This window comes from Lichenostomus cassidix, chromosome 3, assembly GCF_008360975.1.
Source record: "Lichenostomus cassidix isolate B80296 chromosome 3, HeHo_3.0, whole genome shotgun sequence".
NCBI lineage: Eukaryota > Metazoa > Chordata > Aves > Passeriformes > Meliphagidae > Lichenostomus > Lichenostomus cassidix.
In genome coordinates, this window is record NC_139483.1 from 10,292,795 (window position 1) to 10,315,405 (window position 22,611).

A 22,611-nucleotide genomic window follows, 5' to 3' on the forward strand; every position below is an offset into this window, starting at 1 on the left:
CAAAATGAACACAACTCCTCCAAGCACTCACTGACACGGAGCACAGCAAGGTGAAGTGGGGCCAATCCTTGGGATTTGCCTCGATTTAATCTTCTTTGACATGGTACTGCTACTGCTGCACTCTGCATTCAGGGAAACCTCAACCTCGTTCACGTTAGCTAAGGGGGTGACATCGTGTGGCTTTGGGCTGGACGCACACCCTGTGCACTTCACACTGCTTGGCTGCAAAGCTGGGCAGTGCTTATCTAAAAACTGATGGGTTTGTAACGTTTTCTTAGGAGGGATGAGCTGCCTTGCCTTGCTTTCACAATAGATTAGCTGCCATCTGTTACGTGATGGAGAAAAGAAATGGCAATCAACACTACAAGCAAACCCTCAGCTGTATTAAGGTTGCAGCTTAATAGGAGCATCTGTGATTTTACTATAAAATTTGAGCTGCTTAGTGCAACATTCTGGCTTTTCTATAGGGCATTTGACATATTGGTACACACTGCTTGCTTTATATTGAAAATATTTAACCTAAGAGGTACTAATTCATTATGCTGGAAGTGAAAGCAGAACTTCTTCCCATTTTCAGAAGATAAGCTATTCAGACTTCCAGCCCTTTCCTACAGCCACATCTTACACAAACAGTACTGTCTGCTAGCAGCAGTGTGAAATATTGTCTGATTTAATATTTTTCACATCACTACACCTGTGTTTTTGTGTTGTGTGACACCAGCTACTGCTTGTGTCCATCTCCTGTGTCAGCTGATGTGAGTGGGGGGAGCAGGAGAGGTCAATCAACAAGCACAGACCCCAGCACCTCATGGAAGCTCTGTCAAGATCAAGTTCAGATGGAGACTTTCTTCTCAGTTCAGCTGTGCAGAAAATTGCCTCCTGTTTTATTCCTGTGCACAAACCAAGAACACAAACTGTGTCCTCTGCACTGGGTGAAGCAAAGGTGTTGTGGAGAAACAGCTTACGTGCATTAAATGTGAGCCTAATGCAGATTCATGGTGATACCAGGTACCCCTTCTCTAGGCTTGGTTTTGTAACCTTCAAACATTTCACATTTGTAATTCTCTGGAGGTTTTTATTAACCTCACTCTCTTCACAACCACTCTTTTTGCAAGATGCAGCAAGATTTCTGGCAGAGCCCTTCTAAGCTGATGAAAAATCACAGACACAAAGTTCCTTATTGTGCTTGACACGTGATATAAATCTGACTTTGAAGTGTATCCAGACAAGGAAGCTTATGACCAAACTTGAAGTTTTAAGCAAAAGGAGCACAAAAACTACATTACTAGGGCATATACAGGACAGCTTAACCTGGCTGATTGGTAAAGATCATCAACAGATTAACAATTACTTAAGTTCTGTGTGACCTATATTTAAAAACTCTGCACCTTGATGTATCACATAGTTTGCTACCAGAAGAGTGTCACATAAAACAAGAGGAAGGAAACCATGAATGATAATTAGCAATCACTTACACCTCCCTCACACACACATGTACACACAATAAAGAGGGTTTTATACTCTACATATATAAGAAACTTACTGTACACACCCAAGAATCCAAAAGGTAACAAGCAGACTCTATTTTGGTGGAGTATTTATCAGATAATGCATACTTTAAGTAATATATCCTTTTAGTCCATCATTCAGACTACAATCTCCTCTTGGAAATATGGTTACTTCTTGAAAATTCCTTTAATAAAATAACTGGAAGTGGGTACAAACAATCAATGAGTTATACTTTGGTACAGCTGCATGAAGATATTAATTAATGGAGACATATTTTCTTTGAAATTCCCTGACAAATCCCACCGGCTATAATGGTTTTCAGGTCACATAAGAACAGTAACTCATTTTAGTATTCTTTTTCATCTTAACTTGGAACCATTTCACTGTGGACAAAAAATGAAAGAACATTTAAATTCTTTGTTGATCTTCTCTCTTGTCGCATGAACATTTACACAACTGATTCTTTAAACAAATGTAGTTCTACTCCATTGCTCATATGAAGGGCCTCAGTTCAGATTTTTTTTAAGCTTGGGGAAATGTTTTAATTTAACTTGGCAAAAAAGTATATTTCCAGTCATACCCTGCATAGCTTTACAAACAGTTCTTTCCATTACTTTAAACAATTCTCATTTATTACATAGACTATCAAATTATAGTGAATGCATATTACTGATATTTCCAAGGATTGATTTTGTTAGAACACAAGTGGTTCTTCTGTGCTTCTATCTAGAGACAGACAAAATCTATCTGATTGTAAGTCTCTCTCTGATGCTATTAAACCCTAGGAGCTTCAGATGAGCATTTATCACCACCAGGACAATGACCAGCTGTTGTTCAGCTCCCACTGCCATGGTGAAGATTGTTTCACTGCTGGAATAAACAACACATGCACAGTTTAGCATCATGACTGGAAAACTCTCAGAACTTAGAGGTCTTGAAACCTGTTTTATCCATCTGCTCCTACAGCTGAATCACTGTCAGCATTGATTCTAGAGTGATACATCTTATTAATGCAAATTACTTAGTCCAGACAGACCTTAAAGTGCAGAATAATTGCCATACCTTGAGTCACAATTATGTGTTAGTGACACATCACTGTGTTATAGAGAGTTTATATTCTCAGCTAATTCCAGTTTTTGTTGGTAATCACAAGAAATTTACCATTTCAACATAAAAGTCTTCAACTAACAAAAAGCAGAAAAGTTCTCTTGGAATGTACAGAATCACAGCTGTTCTATGCCAGTGCAAAATGTAAATTAACTCTGACTATTCACTCAAAAGCCTGTTTCAAAACTAGAGTCTGCATGACACCACCATTAGATATTAAAAATTTCCTCACATTACGTATTTTGAGATTTGATAAAACATACTTTTTCTTTTCCCTCCTAGAATGCACAGCTTATGGACAGCACATCATACTACAAGCACACAACTCCTGCCCTCAGTGACTGGCAACTCCTTCCTTTCCAGAGGCTGGGCAGATGCTTTTGAACAGCTTGAAACAGTTTTGGTCATCCTGAATTCTCCTTGTGTTCTCCTTCAAAACATACCCACTAGGTCTTCAAATATAATTCAGCCAATAAAAATAAGACTTCAAATACCATTTCCTTAATGAAACAATATTTGATAATCTGGAGAGTTTTGTATTAGCTTAATTAGATCCATCAGACATGTGCCTTGGTACACAGAACAGGAAAACAGACTTAAATTCATTATCTCTTTTGAGAAATAAAGCCTGACAAGCATGCAGTACTAGTGAGAAACAACAATTGGCAAAACCCACGGGGAAAAAAAGAACACCTTTCATTCTCAGAAATAAAACATTACTTGCCAACCATCACAGAAGAGCTCTAAGAGCTGGACATGCCAGCATGTGGAGGCATTTCCCCCAGCTGACCCTCAAAGAAATCACAAAGCTTACAAGAAAATCACAAGAAAGCACAAAGAAATCACAAGCTCACAGAAACAAACAATTCAGTGCCATGGACCATGTTATTGGGAGGTGGGTAAGAGACTATTAGTGCATCACAGTCCTTGTCATTCACATGCTCTTTTAGAAACAGAACCCTGAAAGCCATTTCCCAGACCCCAGGAACACACAAAAGGAGGAACATGGCAAGGAACCCTGCTCAGCCCAACATCTTCATCACACAAAGCCCATTCTGGGTAACAGCAAAGTGCATCTCTTTCATTTATCAACCTCAGAAGAACACCTTTTCTGGATTTGGGGGCAAACAGAGGGTGCCTGCAGGGGAGCAGAAGCAGTTCAGAAGAGCACACGAGTGCTGGTGACACTGCTATTTGTCAGAGTCAGCTCAGCATGCTCCCTGCAAATAGCAGCTTCTGACAGGAGGAATCCAACATCTTCCCAACCCTGTGGTTTCTGGGTCTTCCTTTGTGAGGATGTACTAGGCAGACTCTCCCAAGGGCTGCTGAGATATCTAGCCCTGGAATAAATGAGCTGTTCCCACAGATGTTCCCTGGATATTAGTTCAGAAGACTTTCCCACGTTTCTGGAGACAGTGGAGGTTTTCAACTACTTGGTAGGTTGTGCCTCACAAACAGTGTTTATTACAGTCTAAGAGCTCTCCTGAGAATCAGAATTAAGATAAAATTAAATATAACAGTCTGCTTGCTTACACTTGAAAATGGTGATCCATCTCAAACCTCAAAACTAAAGGCTTCCTCTGCCCCCCATTTCTGAGTCAGAAATCACAAAAAACCTTAATACATTTAGTATTCCTACAACAAAGTAGAAAGATTTTAACTCATCTTTAAGTCTTGATCTAATCCATGAGAAATCACATGAATTCTTTTATTCACATTCCATACCATGTCCCAACATTACTTTTATTTGCCTCTTATGAAGTGCTGTAGTACACAGCTAAAATTCAAATAAAACAGTTTGCTAATAGGAAAGAGCTACCTATGAACCATCAAGAATTTAATAATACCTCAGTTGTTTAAACTCTGTAGCTTACTTTTTTTCTAGTATGTAACAGGTCTTCTGCAACAACAATTTTTTTTTTATTCCAACCTTTTGATTCCTTGCCAAGGAGACACTCATCAGGTCAGCAGATGCTCAGCAGACTTGTAAATATTTTTAAATTTGACTTCTGATTTTCACCAAGCTTTCTTCTTGGATGGGAAGACTCACAACACCCACCAACAGAAACATTACTGAACTGCTACTGCAGATGGGAAAAATGTGTGTGTATGATGGAGTTTCAGGCAAAATTACATCCTTCCTGTGTTCCTGATCTTATTAAGCTTAATTCCACACAGACTTGTCAACTGTGCACATGGAAGAAAATACCTCTTCTCAATGGGTCACTTCCATGCTTCTTGACTGACTCCTCCATTTTCTCCCCCACAATTCCCAGGCTCCCACCAAGCAGAAATCCACTAAATCCCATCTTATTCGTTGGTGGGTTTGGGGTTTTTTTTTGCACACAAGCTCACCAAACTCTATGTTCTCTGTTAAAATCACTTCTTTTGCTTGAAAGCTCAATCACAGGGGAGTAGATACTCAGCTATTTTTGACTTAGCTTACAGATGAACATAAAAGAGATCTCAGCATTAGTTTTTAAAAGCATGTAAAGCGACCAATTTTTTTCTCCACCCTGCCCCTGCCACGAGTGTGTGCAGCTGCTAGAAATGACTAGTTTGAACTCACACCACCATAAAATACCGCTTCCTAAATTTATTTGCAGAAGGTGTCATTTTCCAGCGGTGTGAAGATGCATTTGATGACAAAGGAGGATGAAAGGTTGATGAAAACAGGCAACCTGAGCTGTGTTCCTTCGGTCACATCGTGCTTCCCGGAAACCTGCTGGGCTGAGCTCCAAGAAGTGGCTCCCCCACTCCAGAAAACATCTTCAGCTGAAGGAAAACTGAGAATCATCGGGATTACTCAGCCTGGACCTACTCTGTCTAGGTTTTACACCACTTACAAAACAAGAATAAATGATACTAAAAGCAGAACAAGCCCACCCGTGGATAACATCAGTCATAGGTAGGTATCCAAATGATGCCTGCAGACTCAGATTATGAATAGATACTAAAAGCTTGGCTTTTAAGCAATAAACATAAAAAGAAGCACCAGCCCTTCCTTCCTGAATAAGTTTTCAAACTGCTTGTATTATTTAAAATAGAAAGAGGAAGCGTTATACAAGAAAAAAGGCAAAGTGCAGAGCACACAGATAGGTTGGACAGGCTGGAGGGAGATAAAACATGGAAAAATAATAATAATGTTCTATTAATAGCAGATATACTTGCAACAACAAGGGTGAAATAGGAGGATTAAAAATATAAACATATTGACATTAAAAACACAAATATAAATTGTCCGGCCTCAGCTGCACTCCACTGAATTACATCAAAGAAAAAAAACTCTCAAACTTTGCCATCAGTTTTCTCCCCACTCAAGTTCAAATCTTTGCTGTGGTTTAGAAAGCATTTTGCCAGTTGGGGTGGAGGCAAAGAAATGTCAAACTTCCAGTAGTTCTTAAACAAGCAACAATATTACAGACAAGTTTGAGGTTCACCCTCTTTAAAAATGAATGTGCACACTCATGTGCTCCCTGAACTCTGCTTCAGCAGAAGTGAGCTGTTTTCTTGGAGAACATATAAATCTTCAGAGTTTACATTACTCAGTCTAAAATTGTTTCTTCTTCAGCCCTCCTGAAGGAGGTGGATTCAGAAGAACCCTCAACAGATGAAAGCCATTTAATGCACTATTGTTAAAGACAGAGAGGAAAATAAAAGGCAGAAAGAAATCCAGATTGGACAAAAAATACCAATTGTTTTTTTTTACCAGATGGTAAATAAAAAAATTTTAAAAATCAAGGGAGGGAGTAAAAGCAGGAAAAGAGAATCAGATACAATGCCAGTCCTGGAACTGGTGACATGACCTGTCATTCCCTTAGGAGACCACGAGCTCAGCCTTTTCTTCTCCTCCTCTGTTCTCTTACAATAAAAGAGATCTGTGTTTATCAGGTTTCTGCAATCATTCTGGGAAAATTACTTGCTGCTGCAGACTACTGCTTCATGTTTAATCTCGTTTCATTTAGGAGAGTTAAAAATAGAAGTTGGAGCACTTCACATTTTGAAGACATGGGGAAAAAATAGTTGTAGCCCCACCCTGAGTGCAGCAAAGGTGCAGACATTAGCAGAGCTTATTGGAGCTTTGTAGGCAGGGATACTGTCAGTGAAATCAGCACCAAGTTGCTTTATTATGAGCCAAGCACAGAAACAGTATCATGAACTCAATTTTCACTTTTACTCAGAGTACCTTGATTATCTGCATCTGTTAAGTTAATCATTAACTCAGCTTATCTGTCCCTTGGTTTACATTTGGCCATCAGCTTCCTTTATAGCCAAGCAGGGATGCTCTAGCAGTGAACAACATGAACTACACGAGTCTCATTCCTCCCCTGTACGATGTCTTGCCATATACTCCATTTCAGAGCCAAATTCTGACTCCAGTCTCTGCTTTCCTTCTTTCCCAGCACTATTGTGCATTGCCTGTTATTGTCACTCTGAGCAGCAGCTGAAGTTCCATTTCCTAGGTGGAAGGAGAACCATTTCTGCACTCCCAGACCAGGCTAGGAACACAAACACATCCCTTCCTTCGCCCATAACCCTACAGACATGGTTCAGAGCAGCAGACAGATCAGCCAGGAAAGGAGACAAGCTTACAGACTACCCTGCTCCACAGGAAGCAAGCAACAGTGATCTACCATCTGCTCCTTCATCACCTATTTTGACAACTCGTGTTACATGCTGACAGGGCTGACAGGTGAGAGGGAAGCTTCCATTCTCAGCATCCCAGCCACCAGGGCCTCCTTTCAGCACAGGCAAAATGCTTTTCCCTCCTGTCGGCTCAGTGAAACATGAAACATGCTCCCCAAACCAGCAGCAGCCATGGTGACTGTGAGCAGCTGAGCCTTTACGAGGAGAGAGGAGCAGCAGGTCACACTCTGCAGCATGGCAATCACCACTGTAAATGTCCCTCTGCATCCATGTTGCTGGAAGACATCATCTGATCAGGAGCAAAGGCCAAAGCAGGGAGCTCAGAAGAAACCATCTCTCACTTGCTCATAAACACTTAGTTGCCATTTCCTGTAGCAAAAATTATCTTTGCACTAAATGCAATTAACATTTTTGGTGGGGAAAAAGCTAAACAGGTGATGAAACAGCTAAGATATCAATCAAAGCATCCTCCAACAGAATCCCATTAAATGTTAACGACTGCTTTGATTACCCCAGAGAGGAGGAAATTCTCTATTACTCTATTTCCACCAGGTTGGGCTGCTGCTGAGGTCATCTATGAGCAGAGCTGCCAAGCCATCATGTTTTCCCAAGCTTGCAGGAAGCCCTGTGCCTCCACAGCCCAGGAGATTTGCTCCCAGCAGCTGCACACACACCACCGAGGCTGGCAGAGCTTGCAGAGACACCACCAGTGAAAACTGCTTGGTGCTGAAAATCTGCTTTTAGATTTCATATTTTTAGGCCTCAACAGCTAAAAACTTCAGCACTCAATTGCTCCAAGACACTGCAACCCATGGTGTCAAAAAGAATTGCATTAATTTTTTCCTGTGGCTTTTCTTTGTCTTTTAGTCAAATCGTGGGCTACCTATATTTGATCAACTCCTTACCATTTGTCCACATGAACTGGACAATTTCTTCAGTGCTTTCTTTTCATTATGAGACTTTTTATAGATTTCCTGACATGTCATAAAATGAACAAACCCACTCTCCTTGCCAAGCAAATGTGATTCATAAATGTACCATTTTTTCTTTGACAGAAAAATGGAGTTACAAATATTTTTCTCACTTCAAAAAAAGGTAAAAAATGTTCTAAATGAAAAAATTAGAAAGGAGTCACAACTAATCCAAATACATAAAATATTTCTGCCATGTGTAACAGTGTAAAACGAAAAGGTACTGATACAAACAGCTTGTCAGAACAGAATAAAAACTCCTCTTGGACCAGAAATGGCAAAAAGAGTCTAAGAGAACAGCACAGCTGATGTGGCAGTCTGAAGAGAGACAACAAAGCCGTGTGTAAATGTCAGACAAGGAGTAAAAATGTCTGTTGATTACTTGCCTTTCACACAGATACTACTTCAGTGTCTGCATGTATCTTCAAAACACATTTCATAATCCTGGCATCACAGTTCGGAGAGACTGCAAAGAAAGCTAAGGAAAAACGACCCACCAAGCTGAGGTAGAAATCTTTTGGCAGAGATCCCAAAATATCTCAACCAGAAAAAAGATCTAACCATATTTGGAAAAAAACCACAGAATTTGCTCAAACTATATTTGTATTGCCACTTTTTATTGTTAGGGAAGAGAGAGAGAGATGTGATAAAAACCATGCTTTCAGAAATACATTAACACATGCAAAATGACATGATTACAAAAATATTTTTTAAATAATTAGGAAAACACTTAAGTCTAAAAATTGTTTGGACAAGTTGGCTATAATTTCACATCTTCTCTGCATGGTATATTTTAGGTCTTGTTTTCACGAGGTTGTTGTAGTTATTTTTACTTACATGAAATCACATATAAACCAGCATAGTTAACAGGTAAATATAGAATGTGCCAAAGAATTAAAGGGATAAAAAAATTTATTCCAAGATCACTATCACCTTTAGAAAGGAAACTTGCAGTTCTCAAGCACAGCAGATAAACAGATACTGAACTCCACTGGGAACGAGAGAGTCCCAGGCTTGCTATACAATTCTAAAACGACCAACTTTATAAAAGATAGAATACTCTGAGTTAGATCTTAGGCTATCTACCAGAACCAGGTGCTCATGCACTGTAAACAAAGTAAAAGGCAAATCCCACTTACTTTATTCAAACAGTTGAATTTTTAAATCATTGGGTGGCTAAAATAAGCAAAGGAAGATTTGTTTTCCTTGTCTATGACTATTAAATACAGTGGTACACAACTATGGAAAACTACTGTGCTTAAGCTTCAGATGTTAAGAATATACAACAAATAAACAAGCAGAAGACCCAACTGACAATACAAAATAAACCCAACAAAAACAACCAAACAAAACAAACCAAAGAAAGCCCACAAACCAACCAAGCCAGTTTGGTTTTCCCAATAATGAACTCTTAATCCTTCACAATGGAGGCCACCAATGTGCCAACTCAGTTCTTACCTACTCCATAAATTAAATCCTTTAAAAAAAATTTATAATGTAAAAGCATACATTTATTATGATAACCATAACATTAAAAATAAGATATTTTAGGCCCTACCTTTAAATAAAGTAACTCATTTCACCTTGTTATAAAATAAATCATCCTCCAGGGATGACCTTGGAGCCCTCCCAGGAAGCTGCAGCTAACCCTGCCTGCCCAGGGAAAACACACAGGAGCCACTCAGAAGCTCAAGTTGTCAGATGTTCTTAGCTGACAACCTCTGTCCCATTGGGTTTAAGGACTAAAACATCAGTGAAAAAAGACTTCATGTAACAACTGCAGTGTCTGGTGTTTTGTGCCATTAAAGCTTTTCCTTTTTCTTTTTTAAAAATTAAATAAACTACTGAAAAAAACAAATGGCATCCAAAGGTTGAAGAATTCAGGCTCCATCACATTTGGTCACCAGACTGGAAGAAATCCAGAGTACAAACTTTAAAATGGAATAATTTTAACCACACAAGTAGATTCTAGCCATACCATAAAAATTCTTGGTCTTGTCTGCATTTTTTTTTCTTTTTAATAAATTGTTGGATATACTGCATCCAGTTGCTACACACTACAGTCAAAAATCCAGTTGCTACACACTACTGTCAAAAAGCTAAATTACATCATGCCAAGATTGTGGCTAAGCGTTACAAGGAATGAAAAATTCCAGGTGTTCAGCTTGTAAAAAGGTTGAGTTGTAAGTGTCATCTAAATTTCCTTTTCATCCACTAGCTGTGAACTTCACTGGCTCAAGTGCATACCAGAGCTCTTAGGTCTTTGATAGGTGTTATTTAGTGTGTCAACCACTCTTTCTGTTGCTCTTCTTCTGAAATTCCAGTGAAATGAGGATGTATATGATAGCAGAGATGATTATTCTCACTCCAATGTAAAGGATCCAGTGACTAATCTGTTTGCCTAAGAACATTCATCTTAACGTGCAATGAAAAAAACACTGTGTATCTGAAGAAAGAAATTAGTCTATTATCTGCTCAGCTGTGTGGCAGCCTCACATGAGACCAGCAAGGTTGAAATTAATATTTTTACTTCATTGCCAACATCATTTGGCTCCTGGAGCAAGCAAGAACTAATCTTCCTTCACACCAGTTGTAAGAGACATCATTTTTAAAGTATCATATAATAATGAGTGTAATTTCAGCATGCAGCCTTTCCTTTCCTTTTAGTCTTTATTTATGCAGCAAATTGAAGACAAGGCAACTCAAGTTCTCTTCAAAAGAGGAAAGACAACTCATGGTAGTCCAGAAAATCACCAGTGCTGAGATGATGGCATTGAACTTCATTCCCCTCTTCAGCATTTCCCACACACTTTGGGGAATAGAGAATGGAGCCTTAAGTGTTACTGAAATAAAGGCATGAAACTACATGTGAAGCCTAAGGGAGTCCTTCTCCTTTTTCAAATATATTCCATACAGCATGTGTTTGATGAATACTAATTAAGTGTAGTAGAAGCATTTAATTTGAAATAATGATCATCAAAGGCAAGAGCTGACTCCCTGTTCTTCAATCACAGTAGATTCTTGTTAAGGTCAAGAGAAACACCATGGGGATAAGGTTGGACTAATGAATTTCAGCATAATCAATACACTTCCCTTTCTGTGCATGAGTGTGTTTGTGTGCACACACCCCCCTATATATACAGAATATGCCAATCACAGACACACACATCTAGGTGGAACTTATCTAATCACACCTGTAGGGTTTTGGGGTTTTTTTTGAGAAATGGTGGCATTGATGATGAAGATGCTACTCGCAGAAGTCCTACAAATGCAACAAACCAAACCATACATTTGGAGGGAGAGTGGAAATCAACAGGACTTGAGGCACTGCCACCAGCAGGGAACCCAACTTTCTCAGCAGCACACTGCTCTGGAAGTCCAGTAACTGGCAATTAGCAGATTTAAAATGCAGTAGGGCATTTGAAAAACAAGATGCAATGCAGAAACTTTACACACAAGAAGAGCCAGTACTGACCTGCCTGCTCTAGACACAGGTAGGTAGCACCAACCTCCACAACTGGGACAAAGCAACCAGATCTCTGCTTGCAGAGATATAATCAACACTGTAATTAGGAGAGAGAGAGAGGGAAAGAGAGATTTGCTTCTTGTTTGGGCAATACAGAGTCTACCACACCTATTCTAGATCTGTGACGCAGATCTGATGACGTTTTTTCAATTTACCACTTTTCTGTAGCTAACGTTACAACAACAACAACAACAACAACAACAAGAAGCACTGCAAAAGGTCAGGTAAACCATTAAACTTCAGGTAAGCCATTTTCACTGAGGTGGCACAGTCACAGCACAGCAGCACTTCACAGTCCCCAATGAAACGAGCCTGTCTCATGTCTGAGTTACAGAAAATACTACTCATTAAACCAACGACGTCATGATGCTGGGAGCTGTTCTGTTTCTGTCTGCCTCGAGGATTTGCAGCTGTAGTTGAGGTTTGTGATGTGCAGACTCCTTGTTCACACCCTGCTGATTAAAACAAAGGTCCAGTCCGTGGAGATCACACCACCACCCCCAAATCCCAGCAATAACACATCCTACCCATCTCCTCACTAATCACAATACCAGGGAAAACAACACTGCAAATGTGAGAGGCTTTAACAACACAAACCCCAACTTTTTCGACTTGAGAAATCACAAAAAAGTAATTTAAAAAACCCCCTAATGACGTGGGTACATTGTTCTTTCTACCTGACATACCTAGGCAACAAGTTGCTGCTCCAGGCAGTGGAGCACTGATCTTATCATTCTTGGCAATGTTCTCCAAGCCTGTCATGTTCTGCACCCAACCTTCCTCTCCACTTCATTGTTTTCAAGTATTTTCCCCCTCCACTTTTATGTTACCTGCCAGCTGCTGAAGTGACCACACATACAAAAACCTAAAAGCTAAAATAACTTCCACTAAAAGCACTAAGAATGCTTTGGGATAGTGCCTGTGCACATTTTCATCCCTGCACTAGTTCAAGTAAACATTACATTTTTCTGTCCTCCTAACTGACAATGCTGAAAATGGGGAAAAAAAGGAAAAAGAGAAGCAATAACAGTGTGAATGAAATTTGTAAGAGAAAATGTATGCTGCAACACCAGACACCAGGGAGCTGGCAACTGAGCTGACACAGGACACATATTCAGGCAGAAAACCTGTCTCCATTTACTGAATCAAGAAGAATGACCTTGATCACCAAGTTGTCTTCTTAGTTGGCAGATGAAGGTGCAATTGCAACTCTACTTGGCAGAAAGCAAGCAGTTTCTCCAACTAGCTCTTCCAAAATTGTTTTACTTCAGTCTTCAGACTGAAGCTGTTCTCCGTCTTAGCCTTCCATAAGCCTGAACAACTGCAAAGTGCTCCAAAGTTCATGACTCAGCCCACATATTTGAGGAATCACAAGGTATCCAGGAAGAAAGGCAACTCTTTTCCCTTATTAGAAAATGTAAAAAGTCATTTATTTTCTACCAGTTAGCAGAAATGGTTTCAGAAATGTTTCTGTTAGCAGAAATCCTGCTGAAAAAGATGCAAAGGCCTTTATCCTCCACAGCTGAGTGAACCTTACAGCTGTTTTTCTGCTCTGACTTTTCCTATAAGGGCAGATCCCTGTCATGAAGATCAAAGTCTCCTCCTTCTCAAACAGGGGTGAAAATGCTTTGAAAACCCCTCTTGAGATCACAACAGCAACTTCATAGGGAGAGGGCTGCAGTCTCTAGCAGGAAGGTGACAATCTTTAGGGACAACACACCTTCCATGTTGGATATCAAGCTCTTGGTTCCCATATATTAGTTATATAGTCTGATTAATATTTTACCATTCAAATACCAGGATATTTATTAGAGATGCTAACTTCCTCAGCATTTATGGGGAAAAAAAAAAACCAACACACAAATCCCCCCTCCCCAAAACTCCAAACAAACCAAAACAACTTATAAACCAAATATAATATTTCTACTCCTCATGCTGAATTTTTTATTATTATTTAGCCTATGTAGAATTTGTTCCAAAGCAGAATAGTGAACCAGAACGCTTTAAACCCAGCAGCAAGGGATCCCATTCAATAAATGCAATAGCTTACTGCCACCAAAAGGAAAACAGTGGGATTACTCCAAGTGGAAAGGAACTATTACCAGCGGATTAATACTAATAAATTAAACTTATGTAAGAAGGAGACAAATTTAGTGTTTTAATCAGGATGAAGTAACCTTTGAAAAACCAAAAAGAGCTGGGGTGAGAATTTGCAAAAGCTGATTTCCACCAGTTTCTCAATGTTTTACAGCCTTAAGGGACAGAAGGCTGGGAGAGATGAAGGCAGAGGGCAAAAAACAACTAACAGAACAGAACTGCAATTTTATGATTCTCCAGGGCCAGCCTTCCTAGGGTTTTGTTCTACCTTCCAGGATATTCCACAAAAGAAATTAATTTTTTTTTTAAAAAAAGTAAATTTAATCAAGAAACATGATTTCACTACAAAATAAATTTGGCATTTTAGAAAGAGGTCAGATGATTCATGCATATTCACCAAATCGATGGGCAGCAAAGGAAACAGCTGTAAGAAGTAGATCATAAAGATATCTTTTGTAAACATATATACTCTCACTATAATCCAGGGAGGAAAACAATTTTTTTATTGCTGCAGTAAATGTGATAACTCCTTTGAGGCACTTTGATCTCCATACTCTTCCCAGGTGCCATGCTTGGCACAAGTGGAATGCAGAAAGGTACTGCAAAGTCCTTCACCTTATTTATACTCAGCTCCAGTAAGACCAGGAGGCTGGTTTATGGTACAGATCCATGTTTACTGCTGAGAAGACATGAACTAATGCAGCAATTAGGTTACCAAGGCAATGAATCTGTTTCTAAACTTTCTGTTATCCTGCTGTTTGCCCTCCTTGCTCCACCACCCAGAGGAGGAAGGAAAAAAAAAACCCACAAAAAGGTAACAAAGACATCTTTTCCCCCCTCCCCACTTCAGTAATTTTAATATTGCAGATTTTTCACAATGAATTAAGTACCAAAACTGGAATAAATATGCTCAGAAATTCATATGGCAATTGACAAGGAAAGGAAAAGGCAGATCTTGCAGTAAGTTTTGTTTCTTCAGGTGCTGAGGTGTGTCCACCAGCACCCAAAAGGTGTGTCCAAAGACTAAGATGCTGTAAGCACAGAGGAACACTTTGGAAATTTGCTGTTAACAGCAAATACAATGTGACACAAAATCCCCCCAGGTTTCAAGTCAGGGAGATACTAAAAGAGGAAAATAAGTTTAAGCCTCCCTACTCCCAAAGCACAATTCAATAGGATCAACCTTTCTCCCTTATACTGGCAGGTGTGAAAGAAAGAGAGCCCTCAGAGCAACCAGAAGGCCAGGGGATTCTTTTAGGATGCTTTAGAACAGAGATCCTAAAAGTATCCACAGGACTTTGGTGTCACTTCTTTTAAGTTACCCACTAGACATAATCCCTGCAAAATCCATGCACACTCAAAGCTGCACCTGCACAAAGCAGTTTGTGCATTGCTTAGCCCAAAACCTCAACTGTAAAGCTGAACTACACAGACTTGAGTTATTTCACAGGAGTTTCCCCCATCAGGAGATGAGAAGAGCAGTGACCACGGAGACCACGAGACACACCTGATAAGAGATGCTAATTCATGTTGGAAGGTGTGAGTGACCTCAAAGACCACAGCTGGTGCCAGTTTTGGCTCTCAAGGCAGCACACAGAGTGTGATATCCTCTCCCCAACATATCTTCATCCTCCTAAGCTCTGTGCCTGTTTTACAACAATGTGAATGCCCACAAAACAACCATCACCTGTGTCTTCTGGGGCCTGAATTAACATTATATTCGGAATGTGACACCTCAACGGTGCTTGAAGGAGAGTTGTATTTGAGGGGAGGGAAAGAAAAAAGCCCACAGACAAAACCAGAGACCCCTGCAAGAATCAATCTTTATGACTCAGCTTTCATTTCAGGCTTTTCAGAGCATCATATGAATCTGGTCATTAAATAAACAACAGCATCTTCATAAAAGCAGAGACTGAGTGAGATCACCCTCATCAGATTCCAAATCTCTGTATTGTATTTAAAACTAATGACCACGTTTATAAATCTGGTCAAACAGCCGTGCATTCACCCACAAGGTGGCAGTGGCCATCCAATTTAACACCTGGAGGCTCCCTGAGCCACACGGAGCTCCAGGGAGCTCCACTACACTTTTCATTCTGAAAACACAGTTTTCTTACAAGAAAACCGCAGTTCTTCTCAGCAAGTAACAGGTAGTTATTTCCGTGAGCACAGACCCTGAATGTGCTCCTGAGGAGCGACAGGAGAGCCCGAGGCACAGAAGCACAGCAGGAGCTGAATTGGAAGGGATCAACAGGGATCATCGACTTCAACTCTTGGCCCTGCACAGACACCTCAAGGGTCACACACTGCCCGACAGCATTGTCCAAACGCTTCTTGAGCTCTGCCAGGCTTGGTGCTGTGATCACTGCTCTGGGCAGCTGTTCCAGTGCCTAACCACCCTCTGGGGGAAGAGCCTTTTCCTGATATCCAACCTAACCCTCCCCCGACACAGCTTCACGCCATTCCTTCTGTCCTGTCTCGGCCGCTCCCCACACGCGTTCGGGGATGGAGCAGGGCTGTCACCGCGGGCAGGACAGGGCACAGGGCAGGGCACAGGGCAGGGCTGTGCTTTGTGCACCAGCAGCACCCTTGTCCGCGGCTGCAGCCCGAGTCCCGCGGAGAGGCAGGCGGCTGGCGCTGCTGCCCTCAGAGCGCGGCCCGTTCCCCCTCAGCGCCCCGCCGGTACCTGCAGCAGGCCGCCCATCTTGGCGCGCAGAGCGCGGAACTCCTCCGGCGGCGCCTCGGGGTAGAGCTGGCCGCGCAGCAGCTCGTCGGTGATGTCGTTGTTGCCGTGGAAGGTGGCCTGGGCGATGCCGCTCAGCAGCGCGCTCAGCGGCCTGCAGCCCTCGGGCGGCTGCGGCTCGGGCGCCGCCATGGCGGGCAGGGCAGGGCAGGGCAGCGACGGGCAGAGCTACGGCGGCCGCGCCGGGCCAGCCCGTGCAGCGCCGCCCCGCGGGCACCGGCGGGATCGCACACGGCTGTGCTTTGTACAAACACACACTGTCACAAGAGTTTTCTTCTGCTAATATCACAGCGGTATTATTTACCCCCTGATTTCAATAACTTAAAGCCTTCATGGTTGCACTCCTCTTTTATGACATAAAAGTCGTGTTGTCAGAAAGAGAAAACATGAGTTGATGATCAACTTGACCTGCTCTGCCTTGCTCTTTCTTCTGAACAGGCAAAGAACAAGTTGTTCTTGCATGAGGGAGGATCAGAGAGTACCTCGTGAAGCTAGAAATACAGGAAGAATTAACAACACATGCCTCTGAAAGTGACTTCCACTGTGTCCATTCATTTAGACAGTATTTTAAATGTCCTCTTTAGCCAAGGGTATTTGGATTACACAGCATCTTTAGAAGCTTTAAAGAATCTGGAGATACAGGAATTTCTTTCCATCACTAGAAATAAATATATAGGATGAGAAACTTCAACTCTATTTGGGTGAAGTTCACCATTGCTCATATTTTAAAAGAAAAGGGAGCAGGGTAGGAACTCTGCATGCCTTATCCATAGCATCCAATGGAAAATAAAGTAAAATTTCTCTCCAGTTTAAATTTCTGTCCCTCAACAATGTGCTTTCTTCTGTGGAACCTGAGGTATGTCTTTAAGTCCTAATGAGCAATGGTGGTTTATTGACTTAGGTTGAGGTACAAAGACAAATTTGCTCTTGCAATTGCTTTTTCTTCTCAGATCTCAGCGTACTCAGTGCCTGGCATGAATATGGCAAAACAAATCTGATGCCAAGTCTGTGTGTTTCAACTTCAAATACACTATAAAATTACTCAGAATGCACGTGGCACCGTGTTTTTAAGAATATTATTTATTTGTTTTTGTAAACAACCTCATTTTTAAAGAAATTAAAAATACATTGAAAAGTCTCTCTCTACATATATACACAGTACATGTTCAAATTTCACTTCATTGTGATACCATGGTTTAAGCAGAGAAATAAAGAGTGCTTTGATCCAGAACTCAGCTGCAATACCACCACCCTTGGAGGCACAGCACCTTCCTGCCCATCCAGGAACACTTCATTTTTTATCACCTGGACCACTTCACTTGTTCTTGATCACCTGGACCGTTTTCCTGCCGTAGTGGTAATAGCTGTAGGCAGATGTCACCGTTGTGAAAGCTGTGATGCACCTTTGGGGAAAAGAGCTCCTGGTGAGTCATGTGGGTCCATGGACAATATAAAAAGTGGGGGTTTTTTTTAGCATCTTCTCTGTTTTTAACTACACAGTCAAGAACAGTGCTCCACAAAATTGCAGTTTGCAGTTTATATGCTGAAATTCAGAGCTAAGGGAAGGATTAGATAAACAATAGATTTGCCATCCAGTGGTAAGTGGCATGCTTCAGTGTAACTGCATACTAGGACAAATTTTTACCACACTAGCACTTGTTGTAGAGAAGGGAAAACAAAAGATTTGCAGCCTACCTAACTTTTACCAGCTTGAGAACTGACTGATGTGACAAACTATTCCTTGGCAGCATGAACAGGGAGCATTCAAACCACTCAAGACTCGAACTTAGCATTTTTACCAAGTTCCAAAGCTACAGGACAAGTCCCTGCTTCAGCCTCTTTTGCTTCCTTCTCAGACCACAAACATTCCTGAATGAGCAGTGCTGCTCTGTGTGAAAGGCTGAGGTGGGAGTCAGTGCTCCAGCCTACCTGCCCCTCTGTTCCCCACTGCCCTCCCTGGGCACCCTGACACACTCAGGGCATTTCTGAGAGTTCACAGAGCACCCTGACCAATCACACACAGCACTTCTTCATTACTCACAATGTGGGAACTCTCTCAGAGTCCCAACAAGATAAGCACCTTTCACAGATGCAACTCTAGATCTGCTTTATCACTAGAATGAAAAACCACAGACTGTTAAGATCAAGGTTCATTGAATGCTTTTTAGTTTGGGTTGGTGGTTTTGGTTGATTTGGTATGGTTGGCTTTTTTTTTCCCTAAAAGACAAGTAACACTGGATTTTGCACTACTTTAAACTAAGTTACTACATAATTCTAGCATCTGCTGTTGAAAACTCTTTGTTCTGAACTCTTACCTAACAGCTCAGGAAAAATAACTGCACTTGTAACACCTGCAGTCAGCTGCAGTTCAGACTCAGATCAGATCTCCAGTGACAGTGGAAGGAACACCATGACTTAAGGAAGGAAGCTCCTATATGCCTGTTCTCATTCCATCATTCCCCTTCCCTCCTAGAGTCTAGCAGGATTCACCCTGTCTCCATGGGCTTTTCAAAGAGGCTGCAGAAAGCTGGATTTCAAGATAGCAGGTACAGTATAAGGCAAAAATAAGAATGGCTGTTTTTACTGATCCCCAGGTTGCTTTTTCAAGGACACCTATGGCATGAATAAATGAAGAATCCATATAACCTTTCTTCCTGCTCCTTCTTTCTCTATTGATCTGAATTTATGCTTTGCCTGTGTACAGTTCTTTTTGTTCCACACAAATTAATCTCAACTACCAGTTTCTTTACGAGCACATTAAATTATCTGGTAAAAGAAATTAAGAGGTCAGTTACCATAATGTCTGCAGATATATGCTGTCCACATAATTGAAAACAGGAGCTGCTAAAGAAGCTGCCACCAAAAGTAGCTGAACCGCTGTATTCATCTGAAAAAAGCAAAATAGGAATTGTGAGCCACATGAAGAAGTACAGTAGAAGAAGAATACTTTTATTACTGCTTTAAGGATTAGTCTACATAAAGAAAATTTACTTAGAAACCTCTTTTAATGAAGCACCTTACACTCTCAGAATGAGCACCTGCTTTGACAGTTGAAAATCTTTCAGGATCTAAGTTGCCTCCAAACTGTTGGCACTATTTTGAAACTGCACCCAGAAGAAGTAGTAAATTACCCCATCCTCCAAACCACACAACACCCCAAGCACTGAGGAGTTATCTTATGTAACAAGTTACTGCTCTTACCTTGCTAATGAATGTTGGTTTCAATTGTGCAGTAGCATAGCAGGGATTAAAATACCTACTCAGTGTTCTCTGTTGGGGGAGAAAAGAGGAAAAAACTGCAATCCTTGTACATTCAATTGGATATAACTGTTCACACGATACAGAAAAGTCAACTCCAGCACCAAAGAATTACACTGCTCTTTTGCAAGACTCATTACACATCACACAAAGGAAAAGAGTTATCAGTAGCTCTGACTCTTCTTTATGAAACGTGTTTCATGAAACACTGAAATCAGAAATCTACTGATCAGAAATCTACCAGGCAAAAGAACAAGCACCATCAAGTCTCAAGATGAAAAATCTCTTGGTCACAACTCTGTTAAAAGATTATTATTTATTGTTACATGTTTCTAATGCTGTGCACTCACCGGTGGAGAGAGAGTTTTGTATCGCACATAAAAAACAGCAGCGATGAGCGCCGCGTCCCGCAGGATAATCATGGAGGTCAGTGGAACTGGAAGAGCAAGCCAACATCATCCAATGAAAAATTGTGTCCATGATTGAAAACAAAACACAACCAGAAGAGCGGAAAATACGAAGCAAGGCAAAATAGCCACTCCTGAATTCTTCTGAACAAGCTTATGGATCACTGAGGATGTTTAATATGACTCCTGAAACGGTTTTAACTGAAGTCTTAAAACAATCCAGTCCATGAAAAACAATTTTATATAGCTACTAACTATTACTGCTTTAAAGAAAGTGCATTTGAAAGTGGCAGTACACTGTTTTTGTATGTGGCAGCACATGCTTTCTGTGAGGTCCCTTGGGAAGTATTTAATAGGAGCAAAGAGCAATTGGCAAATGAAGATTTCCAAGGAATACACAGTTTTCCTACTAGAAACACAAGAAATGCTGCTACACATAAACAGACCTTCTTTACTTTATCTAGTACCCACAACTGACATTTCCTCACCTGGGATAAGATTTGCACAAGTTAGGCTCACGTAGAGCACACTGATGAGAATTTTATCTGCCAGGGGGTCGAGAGCACTTCCCAGTGCTGATTTCTGATTAGCCCAGTTCCGTGCAATAAATCCATCCAACTGGGGAAAACAAAATCCATAGCTCTGTTAGAAAAGTGTGAACCAAAATAGCTCATGTACGCTACTGTTACAGAGATATTTAATTAATAGTATCTGGTAAAACAATGAGTTTAACTATGATAAAACGTGATACCTCTTTGCATGCCCAAAGGATCACCGTGAGCCCACTGCCCCCAAAGCCCTCCCAAATTGATGCAGACATACCAGGTCTGTCACGCCAGCCAGGACAAAGACACCAAGTGCGACGTTGAAATTCTCTTCAACGATCAAATAGCCTAAAACTGGCGCCAGACCCATTCTCGCCATGGACAGGATATTTGGGATGGTCCAGGGGTTCTCATACTGCAAAGCAAGCGAGGAAAAAAAACGTCAGGGCAGGAATGCCAACCCCAGCGTGGCACACAGCAGAGTTAATAAGGACAAGTATTTCCCAGGTAAAGCAGGCAGAAAGCCTGGAAAGTTGCTGGAAGCAGCGCGCTGCTTGCGCAAGGCGCACGGCCTCGACTAGCTAACCATTAACTTCGCCTCGCAGCGGCCAACAGCCCGCCGGAGCGCCCCGGGAGCCGAACCGGGCTTGGCTGGGTGTGACACCTGCTCGCCGCGCTCCCGCTCCCGCTCGGGCCGCCCCGCGCTCCCCGCGCTCCCGTCCCGGCGCCCTCACGTACCAGCTCGGCGCAGGGCCCCGCCGCGCTCCGCTCCCGGGGCCGCTCCGGCGGGGCTGTCCCGCCGCTCAGGAGGCGCCAGGCGGCGGCGGGAGCGCGCAGCAGCCGCGGGGGCCCCGCGCACGCGGGCAGGCACGAGACGCGCCCGTCCCGAGCCGCCGCCGAGCCCAGCCGGCCGCCCAGAGGCCTCGCGCCGCCGCCGCCGCCCGGCCGCCTCCGCGCCGCGCCGCGCAGGAGCCCCCAGGAGCCCCTGCCCAGCCAGGCGGCGGCCAGCATGGCGCGGAGCGGCGCGGGAGGCGCTGCGGGAGAAGCGCTGCGGGAGAGACGAGCTGCCCGCCGCCCTACGCGCGCCGCCGCGCTGCCCGCGGGAGCGCGCGGCCTCGCGCCGCCCGCGCCATCCGCCCCGCGGCACTGGGCACGGCGCGCGAGCCGCGCGCGGCGCGTGTGCCGCCAGCGCCGCCGAGGACGCGCGACCTTTTGCGGCGCTTTACGTCAGCCCCGCCTCTCCGCCGGGCCGCGCGCTTTACGGCGGGCGGGAGGCAATCCACCGGCGGCGGCGGAGCTGAGAGGCGCTCCCGGGGCAGACTGCTTTCCTGCCGCTTTCCCGCCGCTTCCCCGCCTACCTCCTGCTCCAGACTCTCCCCCGGCGGCCCTCGGGCGCGGCCGGCCGTGTCCATGTGGGCCCGGCGGGCTGCTGCCCGGGTTCATGCCGCTCCTGCTCGCGGCGGGGCAGGAGCGTTCTCGTACAGCCCTTGAGGGAGGAAGGGGAAGGTTTGCTTTATCTTGAGAGAGCTCAAGCGGTCTCTTGTACCCGGTGCTTGCATGTGGCACTCGCTTGCCCGCGTTTGCCTTATCTCAAGGAGAAACAGGAATGAGTTTATTTTCCAGGTGCAGTCGTTGATTTGCTCCCAAGGCTCGTTGCTATCCCCCAACACTGCACTAAGCTAAAATCAGTGTCTAAGCTAAAATCAGTGTCTAACACCTCCTTCCACTTAGCTGAGAGAGCAGACCTTGGCCCTCAAGAGTTCAGATGCAGAACTGTAATTTTTTAAAGCATTTCATCGGT

At 42.8% G+C, this 22,611-nt stretch overlaps 2 protein-coding genes across 2 annotated transcripts in view; both read right to left on the reverse strand.

Moving 5' to 3' along the window:
• Positions 1–16,763, reverse strand: part of COMMD1 (copper metabolism domain containing 1) — a 60,252-nt gene extending 43,489 nt beyond the window's left edge. Inside the window, exon 1 of the mRNA XM_085054397.1 lies at positions 16,544–16,763. Within this exon, the coding sequence (XP_084910523.1) occupies positions 16,544–16,732 (189 nt within the window). The 5' untranslated portion in view covers positions 16,733–16,763. The remainder of the gene's footprint in view (positions 1–16,543) is intronic.
• An 899-nt stretch (positions 16,764–17,662) lies between these two features.
• Positions 17,663–22,011, reverse strand: CRLS1 (cardiolipin synthase 1). The gene is made up of 7 exons (XM_085054396.1): positions 21,549–22,011; positions 21,088–21,225; positions 20,754–20,883; positions 20,209–20,294; positions 19,802–19,870; positions 19,396–19,487; positions 17,663–18,003 (listed from the first exon to the last, which is right to left on the reverse strand). The coding sequence occupies exons 1-7, from the start codon at positions 21,819–21,821 to the stop codon at positions 17,916–17,918; spliced, it is 876 nt and encodes a 291-aa protein (XP_084910522.1). The 5' UTR covers positions 21,822–22,011; the 3' UTR covers positions 17,663–17,915.
• Positions 22,012–22,611: the final 600 nt, after the last annotated feature.

Bases quoted from the DNA above. Each gene is read 5' to 3' on its own strand.
- CRLS1 (XM_085054396.1), bottom strand. From the start codon at position 21,821: ATGCTGGCCGCCGCCTGGCTGGGCAGGGGCTCCTGGGGGCTCCTGCGC. The intron at 20,884-21,087 runs GTATGTCTGCAT...TGTTTTCCCCAG, and splicing joins TGGCTGGCGTGACAGACCTG to TTGGATGGATTTATTGCACG. The intron at 20,295-20,753 runs GTGAGGAAATGT...TTGCTCTTCCAG, and splicing joins TTGTGCAAATCTTATCCCAG to TTCCACTGACCTCCATGATT.